Genomic DNA, 22,519 nt, shown 5'->3' with positions numbered 1-22,519 from the left:
TGGTGATAACATAGTAACAATACATGTTATTCATATATACCATAGGCTTTTCCCCTTATCATGGGGTTGGCATAGTCGAAGTACACATCCAGCTCACAAAGAAACACATTCAACTACCCTTACCATCTCAGCACCCCAGGGATGAAGATTTGCTGTCCCCAGCCACATAGCTCAAATCAAAACCAATGCAGCAAGGCACAGCTCTTCCAGAACAAGGCCTGATTTATCCCCCCTCTGCTTCACTGCATGGACTTCTCATTCATTCACATCATGAAACAAACAAGTTGAACATCTCTTCAGGCCATGTCATCCCTTCATCCACTCACAACCTCCTTCAATTCACTCCTATCTTTTGCACTCTTGCTCTCTCTCTCTTCCATGCTTAACAGACATTTCATTTACACCCAAATCCCTCATCACACCATCCACCCATCACATTCTTGCTCTTCCTCCCAAAGTTCACTCCATTTTTGTTTTCCACACTCTCTATGCTAGTCTTTCCTGATTCATTCTTTCCATCAGGGTTGGGTACAGGCAACTGTACTTAACTCCTATCCAAGTACAATTATAGTCATTTTGCTATGTACTTAAGTCCAAGTCCAAGTACAGGTCATTGTACTAATGTACAAGTACTTTAGGTGATAAAGAAAATTCCTGTCACAGATATGTAAAGTATCGTAACACTCACTGTACATATTTACCCAATAGTATCATCAAAGTTCACTAGAATCTATATGCAGTATATAACTTTTGATTAATACAATTACTTGTTTGTACTTGAATGTACTTTGTAGTTTTCAAGTACTTTGGGTCTGAGTAACAACACAAGTACAAGTAACATTGAATTTTTAAATTCCAAGTATGAGAAGAAGTATATGTACTTGGACCCAACCCTGCTTTCAATATGCCCAAACCATCTGAGCACTCTGTTCTACCCTATTCAGTATTTCCATTCCCATCCCTGTTCACTGACTCACCCCCAACAGTTCTCACTATCTGTTCTTATAAGACTTATAATAGTTCTTTTACATTTCACCTGAAAAACAAAGATGACACTTATAACAATAAGGACAAAAATGACAGAGATTTCTATGTATCAATAGAAAAACAAAAGAACACACAATACAAATATAAAAAGAAAATTAATACTATTCTACTCTTGAATACTTGGTATTTCTTAGGAACGTCAAAATTAGGATAATTTATGTCAATACTATTATGGAATCAGTAGAAATCGACCATCAATATCAAAATACTTTTCACCCTGTTTTTACTTTACCAAATTGTAATATATAGAAAAGAAACAACAATTATGGGGTCCAGTCACTTTTTTTTCAACTAATCAAACTTAGTTCTAAATTCATTTTTGAATTAAAATTGGACCAAGTCTTCCTTTAGGGTATTCAGTGAGTTAACACATCTGTACAGAAAACGATTTCTTGATATCTTCAAACATGAAGTTGTTAAACGAGTTTTCATGACTTCATTATGCCTGCCTGTACCAAACCAAGAGTTCTCTGTCAGTCTTAACCAATCTCTACAATGACCTGAACACCACAACCATGTCATCTCTCTAATTTTTCTTTTAATGGTGTGTGTATGAATATAACATTCTGGAAAGAATGAGTGAGGAAAGAATATCAAATGGCACATGAAAAGTTGAACTGGATGGAGTAAAATTAAAAGGAAGATCCAAAATAAGGTGAATGGATAAGGTGAAGAGGAGACTGGATGCAAGAGGAATGTTTGGAAGAGAGAAAGCAAATGTTAGGAGTGAATGGAGAGTGTTTACAAATGGATGAGAAAAAAAAAAATATATATATATATATATATATATATATATATATATATATATATATATATATATATACACATATATATATATATATATATATATATATATATATATATATATATATATATATATATATATATTTTTTTTTTCTTACCTAATCCATAGATTTTTCAAGTGCATGGTGGATGGGAAGTTGTGTGTTGGGGGGGGGGGGGAGATTCTCCACAAAATGAAATAGTAGGGGTAAACCAGTTCCAGCTGTTGGGCTCACTGCATTACTCTTGACTTGAGCAGTAGGTGGGAGTCAGGAAGCTAAGATATTAGGAACAATAAATTGGTTTAGGATGGGTGTGAAATGGGGGAAGAGCTTTCTTGGTACATACACCAATGAAAACCACTAGGAAATAAGACATGTAGTCAAAAGTTTTTTGTCTATTTTAACATCTTTAGAGAGATGATGTGACAGTGGACAAGGTGCAGGGATGACCCATCATCCAGGAGGTGCTAAGATAAGAGGGAGGGTGGAGGGGTGTGGAGTGTATTCAGGGATGGAATGGGTGGGAATGATTTTATGCTTTTTCCTTTTTGGCTACCTCCCTTGTAAGGGGGAAAAAGCCTTGGTATATGATGAATTAAAGTAGAAACGCCACAGCTCCATAGTGGCTGGCAATGGTCCTCAGGCCCTCACAGAGATCTCTCTGGGAAGAAACTTTGGTCTGTTGTCTATGTTGTATTGGTGTGGGACTGTTTCTATGTCACCTGGAGAAAATGGTAGGGATAGGGGATCAGTCCAGAGACCAAGTGTCAGCCCCTCAGGGCTGCACCCTCTGATGGAGGTGAGGGGGTTGAGTTTTGAAAATGAGCATTTTTCAATATCCATCTAGCAGGACCAACCACCCACAGACTACATGCCTGAAGGATATCAAGAAAACAGTTTTCTGCATAGATGCTTAAAAAAACAACTCTCCTATATATTACAATAAGGTAAATACAAAGGATATGCAAGTTGTGTACAAAGAAGTATATGCATGAGTTTATGTATAGTACATAGTTCTTACAAACCTGGGTGTATGTCTGTAGCTGCCTTACAAAATAGGCAATATTAGTTAGTTTCCATCAATGGAAAAAAGAGAGCGAGAAAAAGAAGAAGAAGAAGAAGTTCATAATTCATCCATCATAGCAAGCACTGCAGATGAAGCAGTTATGCTTCATAAAACATTTTTCTCTACTTCAAACTAAATGTACTTGCAAATGAAGCAGAGCATCTTCATTGAACCAATGAAACAAATCCTGCCACAATGCAGGACATAAACCTACAGAAATACTATGAGGGACCAACTAACACATCACTAAGGGAACACATCTGGCAGGAGGGACTTCTGTTACTGAACACCATGTAAATAAAGTCTGATAATTTGTTTACCATCGACAATGAGCGAGACATAATATCCTGGAAACAAGTGAGTACTTGGACCTCTGTATCATATCGTGCGATGTCTCCTCCTTCCTCTGTCTCTGCCTCCACCTTGGAGTTGCCATGCACTCTTCCTCTGCTTCCTCCTCGACCTCTTCCTCCTCACAGCCACTAGGCCCTCTCTCACCTGCTGTATGTCATTTCCACAGCGATTGTCGTGCTTGGTTGGTGGAGGCTCGAGGATGTCAGGACATAGGTGTGGCCAAGTCCCCAATTATTTCTTTCTTGATCTGGTAGGAAAACATTAGTTATACTTCCTTTCTAACTACTTAAATATACATATACCAAAGGCCTCCTCTTCCTCCTCCATGTAAGGGAAACAGCTAAGTCAAAAGCCTCTTCCATAATTGTCATACCACAAGACCTTGATGTATGCACATTGCTCAATAAAGGAAGTTGTATTGATCAAGTTTTTACAACAAAACAAATAAGCAGGAAATTTTTGCCAAAGGATGTCTTTTGATTTTTCATGGCTTGGGAGAAGGCATATGACCAGGTTGACAAAGTAACAAAACTCCATCTACACTTTGTACGGTACTCCTCAACCTACTTTGAGTGGTGCACATGAGAGCCATGACCTGGCTGTCAACATTTCTCCAACCATTGTCCATTTGTCCTCTACAGGACTATAGCACTCGATGGTGTCATGGAAGTGCTCCCAGCCATCCTCACCACCCAGGACATACAAATGGCCATCAACCACAGCTACACCTGTAATTCATATTTACACATGCATCAAATATTAAGGATTTACTGTGAAGTTACTAATATTCCTTGGGTCTGACGGATAAGAGGATAAGTAGTAATTTTAGACATACATTAGTGACCACAAAGAATGATTCATTGTTAGATAGAGAGTAGGGGTGAGATAAGTTATCATGGCTGTTTAACTTATATATGGATGGAGTGATGAAAGAAATGAATGCAAGAGAACAGAAATAAAGATAAAACCACCACTGTTTCTAACTTCAGACCCCAGCACCTATATTTCTACTTTCAATTTTATTTTTCTTATACCAATTTCCTTCCTGTCTAATATCAGATAATTTTGCTATTTCAATTAAATCCTTCAACTAGATTGGATTCTTTATGAATCATATTCTAGCAAATTGCCAAATGACATCATTACGCTGTGAGACAACCCTTTAATCCACTTTGATGCTTACCTGGGCGATATCTCTTCTCACACATCGGTGCTACAAGCTGCCAGCTATTAGTCCGAGAGTCAAATCTTTCCACTTTGTTTGTGTTCTCAGTGGATGCATGCCAACCCCCTGGAATGATTGGAAAAAGTCCACTAATGCATAACTTACCCACCATCACATTTGACAAATATAGACTTATGAGCTTTAGATATTTGGTACCACTCTTTCATATGCAAAGGCTTTAATCCCTCTTATAAGAGGGTAGCCAATACCAAAGCATAATTTTTGCCCTGGTGCTATGTACATACATACATATACCAAGGGTTTTTTCCACCTTACAAGGGAGGTAGCCAAATTCAAAAATATAAATCCACTCCCACCCATTTCATCCCCACATACTCCATTCCCATTCACCACCCCTCCCTCTTCCTTTTCTTGGCTCCTCCTGGATGATGGGTCATCCCTGCATCTCGCCCACTGCCCTGGGTCAGAAACAATGCAGCAAGACAACACAGCACATCCACAGCAAGGCCACTTCATTTAATTGGTGACCCCCTTCTTTGTCCCCTCATGGAGAAAAAGAGAAGATGGGGAATCCCTTCGAGTTGTGTCAGAATATCATTCACACATACTCTCTAACTCCCTCCATTCCCCACCCACTCCTTTCTATGCATCATAGCATCATCCATACACAACCATTCTCTACTCCTATCTTCTGTCTTCACCTGTCCTTCCCCAACTGAATCCCCCTCTTTCCTAATGCCCCTTTTACCCCATCCATCCACCTCATCCTTGGCTGCCCACTCATATTCATTTTATCCACATCTGCTTTCCACACTTCTTTTACTAATCTTTCTTCAATCATTCTTTCCATGTGTCCAAACCATCCCAATCAACCCTATCTCCCAACTCCTCCTCCATCCCTGCTCCCCTCCTCACCTCCTTGTTTCTCACTCTCTCTAGCTTAGTAACCCCTACCATACTTCTCAGGCATTTCATCTCAAACACATTTAAACTCTTCCTCTCTTACGTTCCATACACTGCTGTCAGCACAATCCTTCATACTATTTCCTCTTATCATCCATTCTGAAATGTCTATTTCTTGCTACACTATCCACCAAAGCATTTACTTGCTTCTCTCAATCTACATGTTACCTCCACCTACACTCCTCCCTTTCTTGCCACATTTGCACCCAAGTATCTTAAGCTATCCAATTCCTTCAGTCTCTCTCCATTAATACTCACTTCCAGTCTGCTGCCACTCTCTCCCCTTGTACATCTCATCACCTTACTTTTACCCACATTTATCTTCAACTTCCTTTTTCATACACTTTCCCAAACTCTGTCACTAACTTCCTCAATCCCTCCTCTGATCCTGCTACAAGCACAGTGTCGTCCACAAACAACAGCTGGCTTATCTCCCACTTTTCTCCATTTTATTACTTTCAAAAATTTCTGTCATATTCTTCTCCCATTTCACATCTGCACTCCTTTTTGCCTCCTTTATCTAACACTATGTGGGAGGAAAAATATGAAGGAGTATACTTTCCCAGGTCTATCTTATTACCTACCTTTAATGACATGTGGTGTTTTTGCCCCTCAACACAGGTTGATATGGAAAATGAAGAAGAGTCATAATAACTGTAAAGGAGAGAGTAGAAGAAAGAAGCAAAGTTGATATAGCCAAAGCTAAAACCATACATGAACTTAAAACTAGGTATGATAGCTGGAAAGAAAGAGACAGGACCCCAAAAGCTAAGCACATTACTACTAAAATTTAGTAAATGTAGTTAGGTTATGAATCTTGCAGCCAGTAGTTCCCTGCATTTCTAAGTACCTAATTTGAGATACAGTCCCTGAAGCATTTTTCACATTTAGTAACTTCAACACATCCACCTTCCTTCTCACAAACATACTGCCAAACTATTCCCTTTTACTCTCATCTGTACCCTCGTCATGCACATTAAAAGATCCATATAGGTTCTGGTTGAAAATCTCCTCTAAGACCCTTTTATGCCTTGACTTCTTGTAGGATAGGGTTACAGAAAACAAGATACCTAGTCCCATTATTCCTCTGTCCAACTTTAGCTACCTTTTATGAACTGTATATGGGAATTTTGGTGGCAGAATTCTTTCTCCCCCCCCCTCCACAGAGGAGAAATGCAAAAATTGGACAAACATGCTCAAACAAGTGGCTCTGGTCTGTAGGGGCTCCCCATATGGTCCTTAAAGTATTGGCTGTATGCTACTGAGCAATTTATACTGCACAAAAACATGCAACCAACACCCTAGCATGGAGAAAAGAAAATGAAAAGTAGGTGAGCCAGTTTAGCGGACACCAATGCGCTGGTGGAATGGTAAGAGGAAGGATTAGCCACTTCAGTACATGATACCTATGTAGGCTTCATGAGGCACAAGTGGGTACATGAAGATGTTGGTTTTGGCACCTTGATTATATACATTTTTTGTAGTTGTACATGAGTTACCCCCGGATTCTGTGAACTGGTTTGATCACATTTCTGTGTTTATTATTACTCAGAGTAAAAGAGAATGAGTAATACAGCAGTGACTTTATATTTTATAATGTGAGTAGTGTGTTGCAACATACATATGGCAGCCGATGCTGCGTGTGATAATTAATTTGACTCACACTGAAGTGGTTAAGGGAGTTGGTGTTGGAGTTTGGGAAGGTATGCAATATGAGATAGTTGAAGGTAAATGAAAGCAAAGAAGGTTGTAGAAGAGAAGAAATAAGCATTCACAGATTGGTTACAAAACAGGACAAGAGAACCATATGAGAGGTACAAAGAAAAGAAAAGAGAAGTAAAGCATAAGATAAAGAAAGCAAAGAGGAGAGCAGATGTGAAATAGGGTTCGAGTATGGCAGAAAATTTTGAAAGTAATAAAAAGATGTTTTGGAAAGAAATTAAGAGAGGAAGAGGAGGCAAACCAAGTAGAAATTAAAAGAAGGTACAAGGTGCAGATGGAGAGATGATAATGGAAGAGACGGCAGTAAGAGGAAGATGGGAGTATTTTAGGGAGTTGCTAAATGTGAAGAGGTTAAGGAAGGAAAGGTAGTGGCAGTGGGTAGCACTAAGAAAATGACTGTGATGAGAGAGGAAAATGGAGGAAAAATAAAGAAAGATGAAGTGAAGGCAGTTGTTAAGAAGATGAGAGCAGGTAATGCACCTGGGTTGGATGGATGCCATGTAGAATCTCTGAAGAAAGGAGGTACAGTTATGGTGGACTGGCTGGTGAGGTTATTTAATGTTTGTTTTAAAGAGGGTAGAGTGCTGGAGGACTGGAGGAATGCCTGTATAGTTCCACTTTACAAGGGAAAAGGGGACAAGTGTGAGTGTAGCAGTTTCAGAGGGATCAGTTTATTAAGTGTAGTTGGGAAGGCTTATGGGAGGGTCTTGATTGAGAGGAACAGGAGAGGAACAGAGGGAGTAATTGGTGAGGAACAGTGTGGGTTTAGGACAGGTAGGGGTTGTATGGATCAGATATTTGTGGTAAGACAGATATGTGAGAAAGCTTTAGGAAAAGGTAAGGATGTTTTTTGTGCCTTTATGGATTTGGAAAAGGCTTATGACAGGGTAAAGTGGAAGGTACTGTGGGATGTATTGCAGATATATGGGATAGGAGGAAAGCTTTTAAGGGCAGTAAAGAGTTTTTACGAGAGTAGTAGAACTTGTGTTAGAATCAGAAATGTAGAGAGTAAGTGGTTTGAGGTAAAGGTGGGACTTCATCAGGGATGTATTACGTTACCTTGACTGTTGAATTTATACATGGGATGTACAAGGGAGAAAGGTGGCAGCAGACTGGAAGTAAGTATAAAGGGAGAGACTAGAGAAAGTGGATAGATTTAGATACTTGAGTACGAATGTGGTGGGAAAGGGAGGAGTGGAAGTGGAGGTAGAATGTGAATTGAGAGAAGCAAGTAAATCCCTTGGGGAATTGAAAAGTGTAACGAGAAATAGACATTTGGGAATGGATGCTAATAGGAGATTATATGAAGGAGCGATTGTGCCAACAGCACTGTATGGGGCAGAAACATGGAACATAAGACAAGAAGAGAGGAGAAGTTTGAATGTGTCTGAAACGAAGTGCCTGAGAAGTATGATAGGGGTTACTAGGCTAGATAGAGTGAGAAACAAGGTGAGGAGGAGAGTGGGGTTGGAAAGGAAGTTGGGAGATAGGGTTGATGAAAGTGTATTAAGATGGTTTGGACATGTGGAAAGAATGTGTGAAGAAAGATTAGTAAAAGAGGTGTGAAAGACAGAGGTAGGAGTTAATGTAAGAGGGTGACCAAGGATGAGATGGATGGATGGGGTAAATGGGGTATTGAAAAAGAGGAGCATCTCTGTTGAGGAAGGACAAGAGAAGACAGAAGATAGGGATGAATGGACAATGGTTGTGTATGGATGATGCTGTGATGCATGAAAGGGAGTGGGTGGGGGATGAGGGAGTATGTATGAAAAATAAATTGACACAGCCTGAAGGGATTTCTCCACGCCTTCTCCATTTCTGCATGAGGGAATGGAGAAGAGGGGGGGGTTGCCAATTTAATGAAGCTGCCTTGCTGTGGATGTGCTGTGTCTTGTGACACTGCTTCTGACCCAGGGCAGTGGGCGAGGTGCAGGGATGACCTGTCATCCAGGAGGAGCCAAGATAAGAGGAAAGGAGGGGGGTTGATGGGAGTAGAGTATATGGGGATGGAATGGGTAGGAGTGGGGTTTATGCCTTTATTTTTTGGCTACCTCCCTTGTAAGGGGTAAAGACTTTGGTATATGTATGTGTGTGTATATATATATATATATATATATATAAATATATATATATATAAATATATATATATATATATATATATATATTTGTATAAATGTTCATATCTTCAATAGAGCAAATTTCATCTTTAATCACCATAGTTTTTAACTCATTACCATCTCACACTCACCTACAATGTAGATTAACCCATGAAGAACAGCAGCAGATGATCCACTACGAGGAATCATCATTCGAGGTAACTCCTCCCACGTATTAGTATGGGGATTATACACCTATATAAAGAAAGAAAATGCAACATGAATAGGACACATAAAGGACTATTTTCACATAACAATACACCAGTGCATTATCCTAAAAATACACTATGACAACAGTCCAAAGTTTCTTCCCAGAGAGACTTATGAGAGTGCCTCAGGACTGTTGCCATCCAGTGTGGAATAGTGGGTTCCCAGTCAAGGAAACTTCAGGTAAAAACTATTATCATCATTCCATTCTCATCCAACAATTCCAAACCTTACTGTAAAAAGATACTACATATACTATGAATGCCAAACCTGAGCCCAGTCAATTCCATCTCCATCTTCCAGTATTGCTCCACCAGCCACAAACAACTTTCCCTGACAAGCAACAACTGCAGGAGAAGTAATGGCCAGATTCATGTCAGCCACAGAGGACCAGGAGTTACTTCTGGGATCATACTTTTCCACAGTATTAAGACGACAAGTGCCACTCCAGCCCCCTACAGCGTAAATGTGACCATCTAGTGTAGCAAGGCCTAGTTGGGAAAGATAAGAATAAATATAATACATGAAGACAAAACATCATTTACATACATACATACATATACCAAGGCTTTTTCCCCCTTCCAAGGGAGGTAGCCAAAAAGGGAAAGGCATAAAAACACTCCCACCCATTTCATCCCTAAATACACTCCACACCCCTCCCACCCTTCCTCTCATCTGAGCACCTCCTGGATGACGGGTCATCCCTGCACCCTGCCCACAGCCCTGGGTCAGAAGCAGTGTCGCAAGACACAGTACATCCACAGCAAGGCCGCTTCATTTAATCGGCGACCCACCTTTACCTCAAACCACTCTCTCTCAATTTCTAATTCTAACAGGCTCTACTACTCTAATAAAAACTCTTGACTGCTCTTAACAGCTTTCCTCCTATCCCATATAACTGCAATACCTCCCACAGTGCCTTCCTGTCTACCCTGTCATAAACCTTTTCCAAATCCATAAAGGCCCAAAAAACATCCTTACCTTTTCCTAAAGCTTTCTCACATATCTGGGGATAGAATGGTAGTGGATTTTATACCTTTGTTTTTGGCTACCACCCTTGTAAGGGGAAAAAAGCCATTGGTATATGTATGCATGTATGTACTTCTTCATATCAATCTTTATGTCACCAGCTTATACTTCTGCAGTGAATAGTAGTAATACACAAAGAAGTGTACATGTATATTCCTTTTGATCTTTTATCATACAATGCTGACTAATGATTTATAGATAAATCAACATAATTAACTTCTTTTGGCAATTACAGCACATCAGAAACATTGTCAAATATAGCGAGAGTAAATGAAGGTAAACTTTTATTTTGATTGTTGCCCTTTCATACGTACATTTACCAAAGGTTTTTTCTCCTTACAAGGGAGGTAGCTAAAAAACAAAGGCATAAAATCCACTTCCACCTATTCCACTCCCATTCACCCCCTCCCTCCCTTTTTATCTTGGCTTCTCCTGGATGTCCTTTCAATTTTGGTTATTCTACAAATCTAAAGTGAGCCTAGACTGGCAAGTTGATACCTAATCAACAATGGATCACCATTGTAAATCCTTGAAAACTGTACAATGAAACATGGGCCAAGGTCACAGACACCAGGGCATTTTGCCCACTCCACCAGGAGATACTCCAGTGGAAGAACAAACCAACAGAGAGACCCAACACACAGGAGCTAGAAGAAACATACCTAATTCTGAGCGTGGACTCTCCATAGGTGCCAAGTCATGCCATTCATCAAGAACTGGATCATAACGCCACAAACATCGAGTTACTGAACCATCAGGGAACTCTCCTCCAGCCAGGTACAGCAGGTTCTCTCCAGATACAACTAATCCATGCTTACTAGAAATAAAAATCAAGTTAATGCCTCAGCTTATTCTTGCAGGAGGTCTCTATCTATATACAAAAAAGGCTTCTTCCACATGGTAATAAACAAATTAACAAACAGTCAAATCTATGTCTTCATGTGCAAATGTTTAAGCAGTGACTAACCTGACAGCAAAGGGGAGACAGGACAAACTCCTCCAGCTGTGAGCATGAGGATCATAACATTCCACAGAACGCAACACTAACTTGTTATCCTCACCACCCACAGCAACTATCACCTGCAATAAATGATTAATCATGTAGGCACAAATGTGAATACACAATTAGGTAAAAGGGTTAATTCATTATATTTATTTACCTAAGTAAATTACCTAACATTGGGGCATTGGGAAAGAGGGGAATGTCTGCTGAGGAAGGATGGGAGAGGACAAAAGATAGGGGTGAATGGAGAATGGTTGTGTATGGATGATGCTGTGATGCATAAGGGGGAGTGGGTGGGGGATGGGGGGGGGGGAAGGGAGTATGTATGAAAAATGAATTGATGCAGCCCAAAGGGATTTCTCCCCATCTTCTCCATTTCTGCATGAGGGGATGGAGAGGGGGGGGGGGGTTGCCAATTTAATGAAGCAGCCTTGCTGTGGACGTATTGTGTCTTATGACACTGCTTCTAAACCAGGGCAGTAGGCGAGATGCAGGGATGACCTGTCATCCAGAAGGAGCCAAGATAAGAGGGAGGGAAGTGCGTGGATGGAATGGATGGGAGTGGTTTTTATGCCTTTGTTTTTTGGCTACCTCCCTTGTAAGGGGGAAAAAGCTTTTGGTATATGTATGTATTTAAATTACCTAACCTTAATTAGGTACATACATACATATACCAATGGCTTTTTCCCCCTTTACAAGGAAGGTAGCCAAAGTCAAATGCATAAATCCACTCCCACCCATTTCATCCCCACATACTCCACTCCCATTCATCACCCCTCCCTAGCTGCTGGATAGAATGAGAAATGAGGAGGTGAGGAGGAGAGTGGGGTTGGAAAGGGAGTTGGGAGATAGGGTTGATGAAAGAGTATTGGGATGGTTTGGACACATGAAAAGAATGAGTGAGGAAAGACTAGTAAAAGAGGTATGGAAGGCAGATGTGGAGGAAGTGAACATGAGGGGGCAACCAAGGATGAGATGGATGGATGGTGTAAAAGGGGCATTGGGAAAGAGAAGAATGTCTATTGAGGATAGAAGGGAGAAGATAGGGGTGAGTGGAGAATGGTTGTGTATGGATGATGCTGTGATGCATAGAAGGGCATGGGTGGGGGATGGAGGGTGAGGGAGCATGTGTGAATGATATTCTGACACAACCTGAAGTGATTTCTCCCTGTCTTTATATAGGTATAAAGGATAAATTGAATGGATAAATCCAATCAACTGGATGCCACAGGCCTTCTACAAGAGAGACCACGAGCAATAGATTGACTGATTGATATATTAACATTTTCAGATTCCTGTTATCACTGGAAAAATCTCTGTGGGCTACATACTACCTTATGTATTGATTTTAGTTATATCTAGCAATGTTTTACTTTCAGTGTCTATTGTAAAGTTAGCTTTTATCATATTATATTGAATATAAATTTCTTTAAAAGCTTGAATACTTGTACAAAGAGAGAGAAACAATATTGCCTTCCATGGTCGCCAATCTCTACAGGGCCACAGCAAATTGTTAGATTAAAGTAACTCTTAGCATCATTAAAACTATTCCCCTCAATGTATCTTTCAATTTAACACTGGATCTACTTCCGTTTACATGAATACCTCAATTTCTATAATAAAGAAGATCTGTCAAGGGACAGGGGAATAAAGATCTGTCCATATATTCAAATCTGGTTGTTTCCAGACAACACACTACAAAGTTCTACTGATATTCTTGGTACTTGCAGTTGTGGTATTAGTGTTCTTCCGTGGCTTTGTTCTTGGTGATGTAAGCTGAAAACGGCGATCCGGTAGTAAGTGGTACAGACGAGCTTCCTCCACGAGCAGCCTGCACTCTGGGGAAGATCTCACTGCCATTTCACTTTCCACAACATCAACAAGAAAGTATGGACTAAGCAGAGGCAGTCGAACATATTCTAACACCTGTCAGAAGTTATAAATAAGCATTTTTAGAACAGCAGTTAAACTCTTGCAAGTACAATAATAATATAAATATCTATTCCCTTGAAATTTTATTGGAAACTTGTAGCTCCATAGTGACTGGCAACAGTCCTTTGGATGACCTGCAGATTTATGGGGTGAAACATTGGTCTGTTGTCAGCTTCTTGGGGGTACATCTCCAGACAGAGATGAGGGTGCTGACAGGTTTTGAAGACATGCAACAGGGAGATTATTCTCTCTATCTTTTTCACAGGACCACCATTTGCTGATATCCACTGTTGGTCCCATTAGGCTATAACATTAACAGTATTTACCTATCAGTATATATTCATGAAATGATCTATAGGACAGGCTTTAAGTTATTATATTCAATCATTCTTTAATAATGACCAATATTCCCTTTTGTCCTACTTAATACAACACACAGTTGGGCATACAACCTTATGAAAGACAGGAGTTCGAGAAGCTTGGCTCTGGTGGAGCCAGGTGGTTGCTGCCTGAAACACCTGTTCCTCTCTCTCCACCTCCAACTCATCTGTGCCAAGCAGTTCCACCACCTTCTCCACTCCAAGGTTTATCCACTCATCACCTCCCATCACATGACTAAAATTCCTGTAACAATGATATGAATCTATCAGTACATGTTTTCATGACCTAGTTATTGTCCATCCTTATATCAAAAGGCCCTTTCCTCTTTCTGAAGGGGGTGGCTTAGTCAACGAGTCATCAAACACATGCATGATTCATAAGCAAGAACTTGAAAAGGAATGAAACAAAGAAATGAGTGTTCAAAGGATAGGGAAAGGAAATTAATAGGTGTGGAAATACTGCAGTATTAGCAGTGAGGTGTGACTGGGTGGTTGGCTAAACCATAGGGTGAAGAGAAGTGTTTGGTTTGTGAAGTAAAGAATAGGAATGAAAACTAAGTGATTACAGAGGATGAGGAAATGAAGAACGTGGTGTTAAGAAAGAAGGTACAGTGATGTAATTCAATAAATCCACTGCCCCTGGTCTCCCTTGCAGAAGACCCACAGCCTCCAGTAAACAAGAACCTGGGGACTGTTACTGTGGGGCATTGTAGTATGAGGTGTTCCGTGTCTTGTGTGTGGTGGTTCCATTTGGGGCAGCTTGAATCTGTAGCCAGGTCCATTCTGTTGGTACCATTTCAATGATGGATGGTGTCTTGAGCACAGGCCAGTGTGGTTCTTGTCTGTTGTGGGAGGGCCTCCTCTATGGGTCCCATATTTGGGAACTGTTGTTGGAGCACTCATTTCAGTGGTCCTTCTTGAAGGGCTTGTTTAGTTATCAGGGTGCGAGTGTGTTTTTGTGTGGATGTTTTGTGTGGTTTGGGTGGAAGATTGTTTTAGATATTAGAGCAGTGTTTCTCAACCTTTTACCCTTGTGTAACCTTTATAATTAATTGCATGTCTCAAGGAACCCCTGTGCAAATAAAAACACATATACCATATCTTTCTCATTTTATTTTCATTGTAATAATAGGTTATATAGGATGATGTCTATATTACATTATTACAAAAACTTTTTGCGGAACCTTAGGGTTCTGCAGAACCCTAGTTGAGAAATGCTGTGTTAGAGTGATGTAAATTTTATGCAAGTGTTTCTGACTTGATGTCACTAAAGTTTATTGTGATGAGAATTATGTAAGCTGTATATTCTAAAATGTGTTAATTGTGTAAACTGTATTTTGAATGTCTATTTATGGTTATGTGGGTTTTCAGTGTTGGAGAGGTTTTTGCAGGGTTTCCTCCAGGGGTGCAGTGCCAATTCTATAAGTGTCAAGAGCTCTAGAGGGCCTGACAAAAGCCTGCCATCCCTATCATATTTCTATATACAGTGGGGCCACTGCATGCCACATGATTAAATATTTTGTGTTTGCACTTACTAATTATCATAAAATAAATATAATTATAAATCAAATAAAGAAAAAGAGCACCCACTTACAGAGGGGCTGGAGTTGTGCTTCAGTGAGCTCCGGCAGCACTACACCCCTGGTCTCCTCTACCTAAGTTTGAAACTTTGGTTGACCCATGAGCACATCTTATTAAATTGTAATTTATTTTATTAGACTCTCTCAATACACAAATAGAAAGAGGAAAAACCACTTACATAAAATAAAAATAAAACAAGTTATTACACTCACTTTAAGGTATATGCTTTGGCTTTCTTTGTGAGGTCCTGGCAGGAATGTGCTTCGGCAAAACAGTGAATCCCAACACAGTTTGTGGCATCAATATGTCTCTCTAAAAAACGACAACATGCTTCTCGTACAGTTGCCACCTCAAGAAGATTTGAAGCACTCAACAGATTCTGCCAATGATTTTGAAACTACACATTAAAAGTTGAACTACTTTATGTTTTACAACTGTTCTAAAAGACAATTCTTACACAAATAAAAAGTACAATAATCTATTACTCATTTGATCATTGTATTCTATTTTGTTGCACTTAGCCAGCACTTCTATCATTGGTGATAATACTACATCAGAGGTAGAGTCACAGCAGAGGTAAAAGAGAGAGTTAATGAAGGTAGAAGAAAGGAGGTATAGTATGAGACTATCATTCATAAATACAAAGATGAACTGAAACTTCTTTTGGTTTATCAATAGTAAATTAAGACAAAGGGTAGAAATCTCCAGGCTAACAATGGATGGTGATGTTTTTGAGACAGCATCAACTCAGGGTGAAATAATGAAAGTTTCCAATAAATTTTCACCACAGAGAGTGACTTTGTGGAGGTGGGAAAAGAGTGCAATAACAGTGGGTTAGAGAATATAAATACTCAAGTGAAGGAAGTGATGACTCTCAGAAACACTGAATGCGTGAGAAAAGCCTCTATTCCTGCTATGCTCTCAAAGTGAATTCTTAAATAATGCATGGAGCAATTGGCAGACATAATTCACAATCCAATTATGTAATCTTTTAAAGAAGTAGTAGTGCAGGATAGGAAGAGGTAAAATACGGCACCAATCAATAAAGGAGGAAGTAGAGAGTTACTACTGAATTATAGACTGGTGTCCATGACCAGAATGACATTGAAATTATGTAAGAAAACAATTCAAGTATGGTAGGTGAAATACCATGAAGAAGTGAACAATCTGATTGACAATCAATTCAGCTTCAGATCTGGGGGTTGGCCAAGTCAAAGCACACACCCACTCCATGCCCATCAAAACCCATTCATCTCTCATGAATAATAAATTTCGTAAATGATCCCATCAGTAACACGTTGGGAATTGATAATGAACCCTGGTGTCATTTTAGAAGTATCTAAAAGTACTTTATGACCCACCTGTACATTGTTCTTGGTTATGGTGATGCGTGAGGTGTAAGCATATTCAAGAAGCAGTCCAACCATGTTGGCATCCACGCCACTCAAAGTGATGTGCTCCTGCTGTGACTCGGCAAGACTGCTCAGAAACATAGCCTATCAATAAACAGCAATCATCAAATTTTGTGCAGAGAAAAGAACGTGTTAAAAAAAAGAAAAGAAAAAAAAAATCAATCAATTTCCTTTATCACCATGAAATGAATACTCAATGACGACTGAATTTAAGAAAACAAATGACGGTGTGTCTTCTTACACATACATACATATACCATGGACCTTTTCCCCCTTAAAAGGGAGGTAGCCAAAGACAAGAGGCATAAATTCACTCCCACCCATTTCATCCCCACTCACTCCACTCCCATTAACCACCTTTTCCTTGGCAACTCCTAGATGATGAGTCATCCCTGCATCTCACCCACTGCCCTGGGTCAGAAGCAATGCAGCAGAACACAGTACATGCATAAAAGATGGGGAGAAATCAATTCAGTCTGTGGCAAAATATCATTCACACATAACCACTCCCTAACCACCCCATCTCCCATCCACTTCCGTCTATGCATCCCAGTATCATCCATACACAACCATTCTCCATTCACCCCTATCTTCTGTCTTCTCCCTTCCTTCCTCAACAGACATCTCCCTCTTGCACAACACACCTTTTACCCTATCCATCTATCTCATCCTCAGTTGCTCCCTCATGTTCACTCCATCCACCTGTCTTCAACACTTCTTTTACTAATCTTTCTTTACTCGTTTTTTCCTTATGTCCATAACATCCTAATACTCTTTCATCAACCCTATCTCCCAACTCCTTTTCCACCCCCACTCTCCTCCTCATCTTCTTTCTCACTCTATGCAGCCAAGTAACCCCTACCATACTTCTCAGGCATTTCATCTCAAACACATTTAAACTCCTCTCTTATGTTCCATTTTTCTTCCCCATACAGTGCTGTCAGCACAATCAGCCTTTCATATAATCTCCTCTTAGCATTCATTCCCAAATGTATATTTCCCATTACACTTTTTAATCCCCCAAGGCATTTACTTTCTTCTCACAATCTACATTCTACCTCCACCTACACTTCTCCCTTTCCCGCCATACATTCCCTCAAGTATCTAAAGCTATGCACTTCCTTCAGTCTCTCTCTTTTAATACTCACTTCCAATTTACTGCCATCTCTTCCCTCTGCACATCTCATTACCTTACTTATACCCACATTTATCTTCAATTTCCTCCTCCTGCACACCTTCCCAAATTCTGTTACTAATTTCCTTAATTTTTCTGCTGATCCTGTTACAAGCATAGTGTTGTCAGCAAACAACTGCCTTACCTCCTATTTTTCTCCACTTTCTTTAATCATCTCCAATCCCCTGCTCATTACCCTTGCATTTACCTCCAGTACTACCCCATCCATGTACACATTGAACACCTTTACCTCAAACCACTTGCTCTCCTTATATCTAGTTCTAACAAAGGTTTTACTATTCTCATAAAAACTCTTGACTGCTCTTAACAGCTTTCCTCCTATCCCATATATCTGCAATACCTCCCACAGTGTCTTCCTGTCTACCCTGTCATAAGCCTTTTCCAAATACGTAAAGGCCCAAAAATATCCTTACTCTTTGCTAGTTTTTTCAATATCTGTCTTACCATAAAAATCTGATCCATGAAACCCCTGCCTGTCCTATATCCACACTGTTCTTCACCAATTACTCCCTCTATTCCTATCCTAATCAAAACCCTCCCATTAGCCTTCCCAAATACAATCAACAAACTAATCCCTCTGAAACTACTACACTCACACTTGTCCCATTTTTCTTTGTATATTGGAACTATACAGGCACTCCTCCAGTCCTCCAGTACTCTACTTTCTTTTAGACAAACATTAAAAAACCTCACCAGCCAGTCCACCATCACTGTACCTACCTTTTTTTAGACACACTGCATGACACCCATCCAACCCAGGTGCCTCGCATGTTCTCATCATTTTAATAACTGTTTTCACCTCATCTTTTCTTATTTCTCCTCCATTTTCCTCATTCATAACCATCATTTTCTTAGCACCTCCCAATGGAACTACCTTTCCCTCCCTATCCTTCTTCACATTTAGCCACTCCCTAAATTACTCTGGCCAACTTCCTACTACCACCGCCTCTTCCATTATCAACTCTCAATCTGCACCTTTTACCTTTTCTTCTCTACTTGATTTGCCTCCCCTTCCTCTATTAATTTCTTTCCAGAACATCTTTTTATTACTTTCAAAATTTTCTGTCATACTCTTCCCCCATTTCACATCCACTCTTCTTTTTGCCTCCTTTATCTTATGTTTTACTTTTCTTTGCTTCTTTTACTTTATATAATTCATTTCCACATCAACTCCTCCATTCATTGCCACATGTGACCTAAAACCATTCTCTCCACCTCCACCAGCCTCTCACCTTTTTAACTCACATATAACCTACCACTATTGTCATTCTTTTACGTCTCATCACTTTACTCTATAATTCACCTGCACTCTCCCATTCACTGTTACATATGACCCCAAATACTTGAAGCTCTCCACTTCCTCCAACTTCTCATCAAGTTAGTGGGAGTATCAGCAAGTCTGATAAAGGAGCCTTGTGAAAATGAAATGTCACCATTATTTTTGATACACCATTACAACATCTACATTATTTTTATATACTCACTCTAAAATATGGACTAAATGAAGCCAACACTGCTCTATGGACGGGGAAATTCTGTCCATCAACACACAGGGTTACATCACAGAAATGACCTTGCAGTCGCAAATCATTTAGACCTTGCAACACCTAATGTAAGAAAAAAAGAAAAAGATAAAAAAAAAAAATTCTCAAAAGTTATGGTTCTAATAATAGAACTTGAAAATTATAGTAGCTGCCTGAAGGAAGAGGGGATAATCATGTGATATTCCAAGCTATCTATTTGTCTATATACCAAAGGCCTGTTTTCTTAAAAGGAAGGTAGCCAGCCAAGGCTCACATTCATTCTCACCCATTCCACTCCCATCCAATAAATAAGTGATGGTTGGGAGTAGAATGGGTGGGTGCCTTGGTTGGCTACCTCTCTTACAAGGGAGAAGCCCTTGGTACATAGAGATAACCTGGAACATCACTTGATTAACACCTCTGCTTCCAGATTCAGGAAAATGGACTCCTTGATATACTAACACTGATAGGAGCCATTTAAAGCTTATGTATAAATCAACAGAATTTCAAAATACTATTTCATAAACAGCAATCAAGGCCATTTCTAGAATTGTAATTACATTTCTTTTAGAGATCTTGGTTAACGAGGCATGGCCAATGTTCTTTTGTATGATTTATAAATGTCAAGATTCATAATGTCAATAGAGATGCCTTTTTGCTGTTGGTTGCAATGTAAGGTAATGTGAATATATATGATTACTACAGGTATTTGTATCCTTAAACCTATGCCAAAATAAATTTAAAAATGTTTATGCATATGGCATTACTAAATTCTTTACTTTAGTAAATTCACATCGTAATCAACATACACTTGACAGAAACTTACACTTTCTGAATGCTGTCCATCTTCATACTTGCATTCATCTCCAGGAGATGGTGTGTTGGAATCTGACCCACTAAGGGGTCGTCCTCCAGCGGCACCTTCCCCTCCTTGTCCACCACCTCCTGCCCCATCTCCTCCACCACGAAGACTTTGTCGTGATCTTCTTGAAATCATTGCCTAATTTGTACTTCTCAGGGCAACCTCACCTTACCTTTAGGATGATAAAAAAGTAAATCTGTGTATACTACACACACATATATAAACATATACACACACAGGAGAGACCTGGGGCAATAGACTGACTGACCAATATATTTGTACATACATACATATACCAAGGCTTTTTCCCCCTTACAAGGGGAGTAGCCAATATATATATTTGTATCCTTCATAATACAATTTACATAATTCTGAATCATCAACAAATCACAAATACCTATGATACTCTAATGAAGTGTAATAATATATAACTGTTGCCTCAAACTTCACTGACCCAAAGCCCATGGCCAAGCAGTTATCAATAATAATGAAGAAAAAAAAAAGGGACTGCCACATTCGTGAAGTAACACCTTCAGTTCCTCTTCTTTTGGTATGGTATTAATGACTCATGAACTAGTTCATATTCATATTGTCCTTGTTTTTTGGAAAATAAACATATTGAACCATTGGCATTGATCCATACTTCCGAGCAAAATTGGTAACTGTTTATGTCAACATATCAATTGCTAACTCATGTGTTTTTCTGAAGTTTATTACAAATTATCAATTTCTGATCAAATTATGAACTTCATTTTATCTGGTTTAGCACAGGTGTGGGAGAGTAAATTGGATACTCCAGAAACAGTGCATCTCTGGTAGGGGAAAAGATTGTTACCAGATAGGAGCCCTATACTTCATGAATACCACAATTTTTCTATTGGAAAAACTTGCTTAACTATGGAATTGCAGGTTCTTTCAGTTGCAAGCCATTTATAATCTACCCACTATTTCTGGAAGTTACATTTGGGTAATGGGATTCATGGGTTGAGTATGAACTATGATAGAAAAATATATAAGAGTACTGAATCGCATATTACTTCCCTGAATTAATACATACATCATATCAAAAGTAAGCAGGGATGTGAATGGACTATCTATATCTTTCAATGACTAATTTCTTGGATATATTTCGCAAAACCAAACTCATAACAGCATCATAATCTTATTCACCTGTACCAATGCCAAACTAATGAAAACACGTCCTCTACTTCCAAGGCTGTATGAATATCAATAACAAATAAAATTAATATTATTTACTTCATTTCACGATTCCATAACTGAGGCTGAGCAGACGACGACAAGATGAGTAACTTAGGCTTAGCTAGGAGTAGATAATTTTCGTAAAAAATCTTACTGTATGCAACAACTTAAGTAAACTAGAGAAGGTAATGTCACTCACTACTATTCTCTTAGTTACAAATGTCAAGTTGTCAAATATTTCCATACCCCTTCACTTTCACCTTGAGGTCTACATATCCTGGATTTGTTGACACTAGAATGCCGACTGTCAATGCTCAGTTGCCAACTTTCATTTTTAATAAATGCAGTAAAACTTTCTATATTTCCATTCCTCCGTGAGAGGCAAAACGACATTAATTGTGTTCAACAACCTTCAAAAAGCACTATTTACAAATTCGATAATCTTATAAAATAGATTACTTATATATTATGTATTAATTCAAATTATTCCAGTCAAGACAATCACTGATCTCTACTGACACGTTGTTATGTATACAATAACAAGGCATAATCGTGAACTTAGGTAAAATGCAAAATCATTTGGTTGCATTCCAATGGAGCACCCATTTTCCACTGGTCACTGCTATATCGATGATCAATGTTTATATGCCGCATATTCAATACTGTTGTAACTGGTGTCGTTTGTTGCCGCCCACCTTCACCACCTTGAACCTTCAGAAACAGGTCTTAATTTTTCATGTTTCCGTAACACCCTTGTTATATTTTAACAGTATGTATTCATCATTCATCGCTTCCAGTTCTGAATCATTGCACTACTTAAATATGAATGTTTTTTAATTTATCAAATTCTCTAACACCTTTCAAGCCACTTGAGAGCATATATAAGTCTCGCGGCACAATTTTCAAATATTCTACC

At 39.2% G+C, this 22,519-nt stretch overlaps 1 protein-coding gene across 4 annotated transcripts; it reads right to left on the bottom strand.

Annotated features, from left to right (window-relative positions):
• Window positions 1-1,966: 1,966 nt before the first annotated feature.
• LOC143039412 (kelch-like protein 24) lies at window positions 1,967-21,985 on the bottom strand. 4 transcript variants are annotated; one of them, XM_076209418.1, is made up of 14 exons: window positions 21,850-21,985; window positions 20,368-20,575; window positions 19,503-19,625; window positions 16,773-16,907; window positions 15,624-15,790; window positions 13,903-14,074; window positions 13,247-13,444; window positions 11,483-11,595; window positions 11,178-11,332; window positions 9,757-9,977; window positions 9,372-9,474; window positions 4,436-4,543; window positions 3,820-3,980; window positions 1,967-3,499 (listed from the first exon to the last, which is right to left on the bottom strand). In XM_076209418.1, the coding sequence occupies exons 2-14, from the start codon at window positions 20,536-20,538 to the stop codon at window positions 3,455-3,457; spliced, it is 1,872 nt and encodes a 623-aa protein (XP_076065533.1). In that variant the 5' UTR covers window positions 20,539-20,575; window positions 21,850-21,985; the 3' UTR covers window positions 1,967-3,454. The 4 variants fall into 4 exon arrangements, with proteins under 4 accessions (XP_076065533.1, XP_076065531.1, XP_076065530.1 ...); XM_076209416.1 differs by having other exon boundaries at window positions 21,803-21,944; XM_076209415.1 differs by having other exon boundaries at window positions 1,968-3,499; window positions 21,661-21,942.
• Window positions 21,986-22,519: the final 534 nt, after the last annotated feature.

This window comes from Oratosquilla oratoria, chromosome 26 (genome assembly GCF_046742065.1).
Source record: "Oratosquilla oratoria isolate Oo_2021 chromosome 26, ASM4674206v1, whole genome shotgun sequence".
Taxonomy (NCBI): domain Eukaryota; kingdom Metazoa; phylum Arthropoda; class Malacostraca; order Stomatopoda; family Squillidae; genus Oratosquilla; species Oratosquilla oratoria.
This window is presented reverse-complemented; position numbering and strand designations above follow the sequence as displayed.

Excerpts from the sequence above, each read along its gene's own strand:
- LOC143039412 (XM_076209418.1), bottom strand. The coding sequence starts at position 20,538 with ATGATTTCAAGAAGATCACGACAAAGTCTTCGTGGTGGAGGAGATGGG. Across the intron at positions 11,333-11,482 it reads TGTCTCCCCTTTGCTGTCAG|TAAGCATGGATTAGTTGTAT; the intron begins GTTAGTCACTGC and ends TTTTATTTCTAG. Across the intron at positions 3,500-3,819 it reads TCTCATGTGCACCACTCAAA|ATCAAGAAAGAAATAATTGG; the intron begins GTAGGTTGAGGA and ends TTTTCCTACCAG.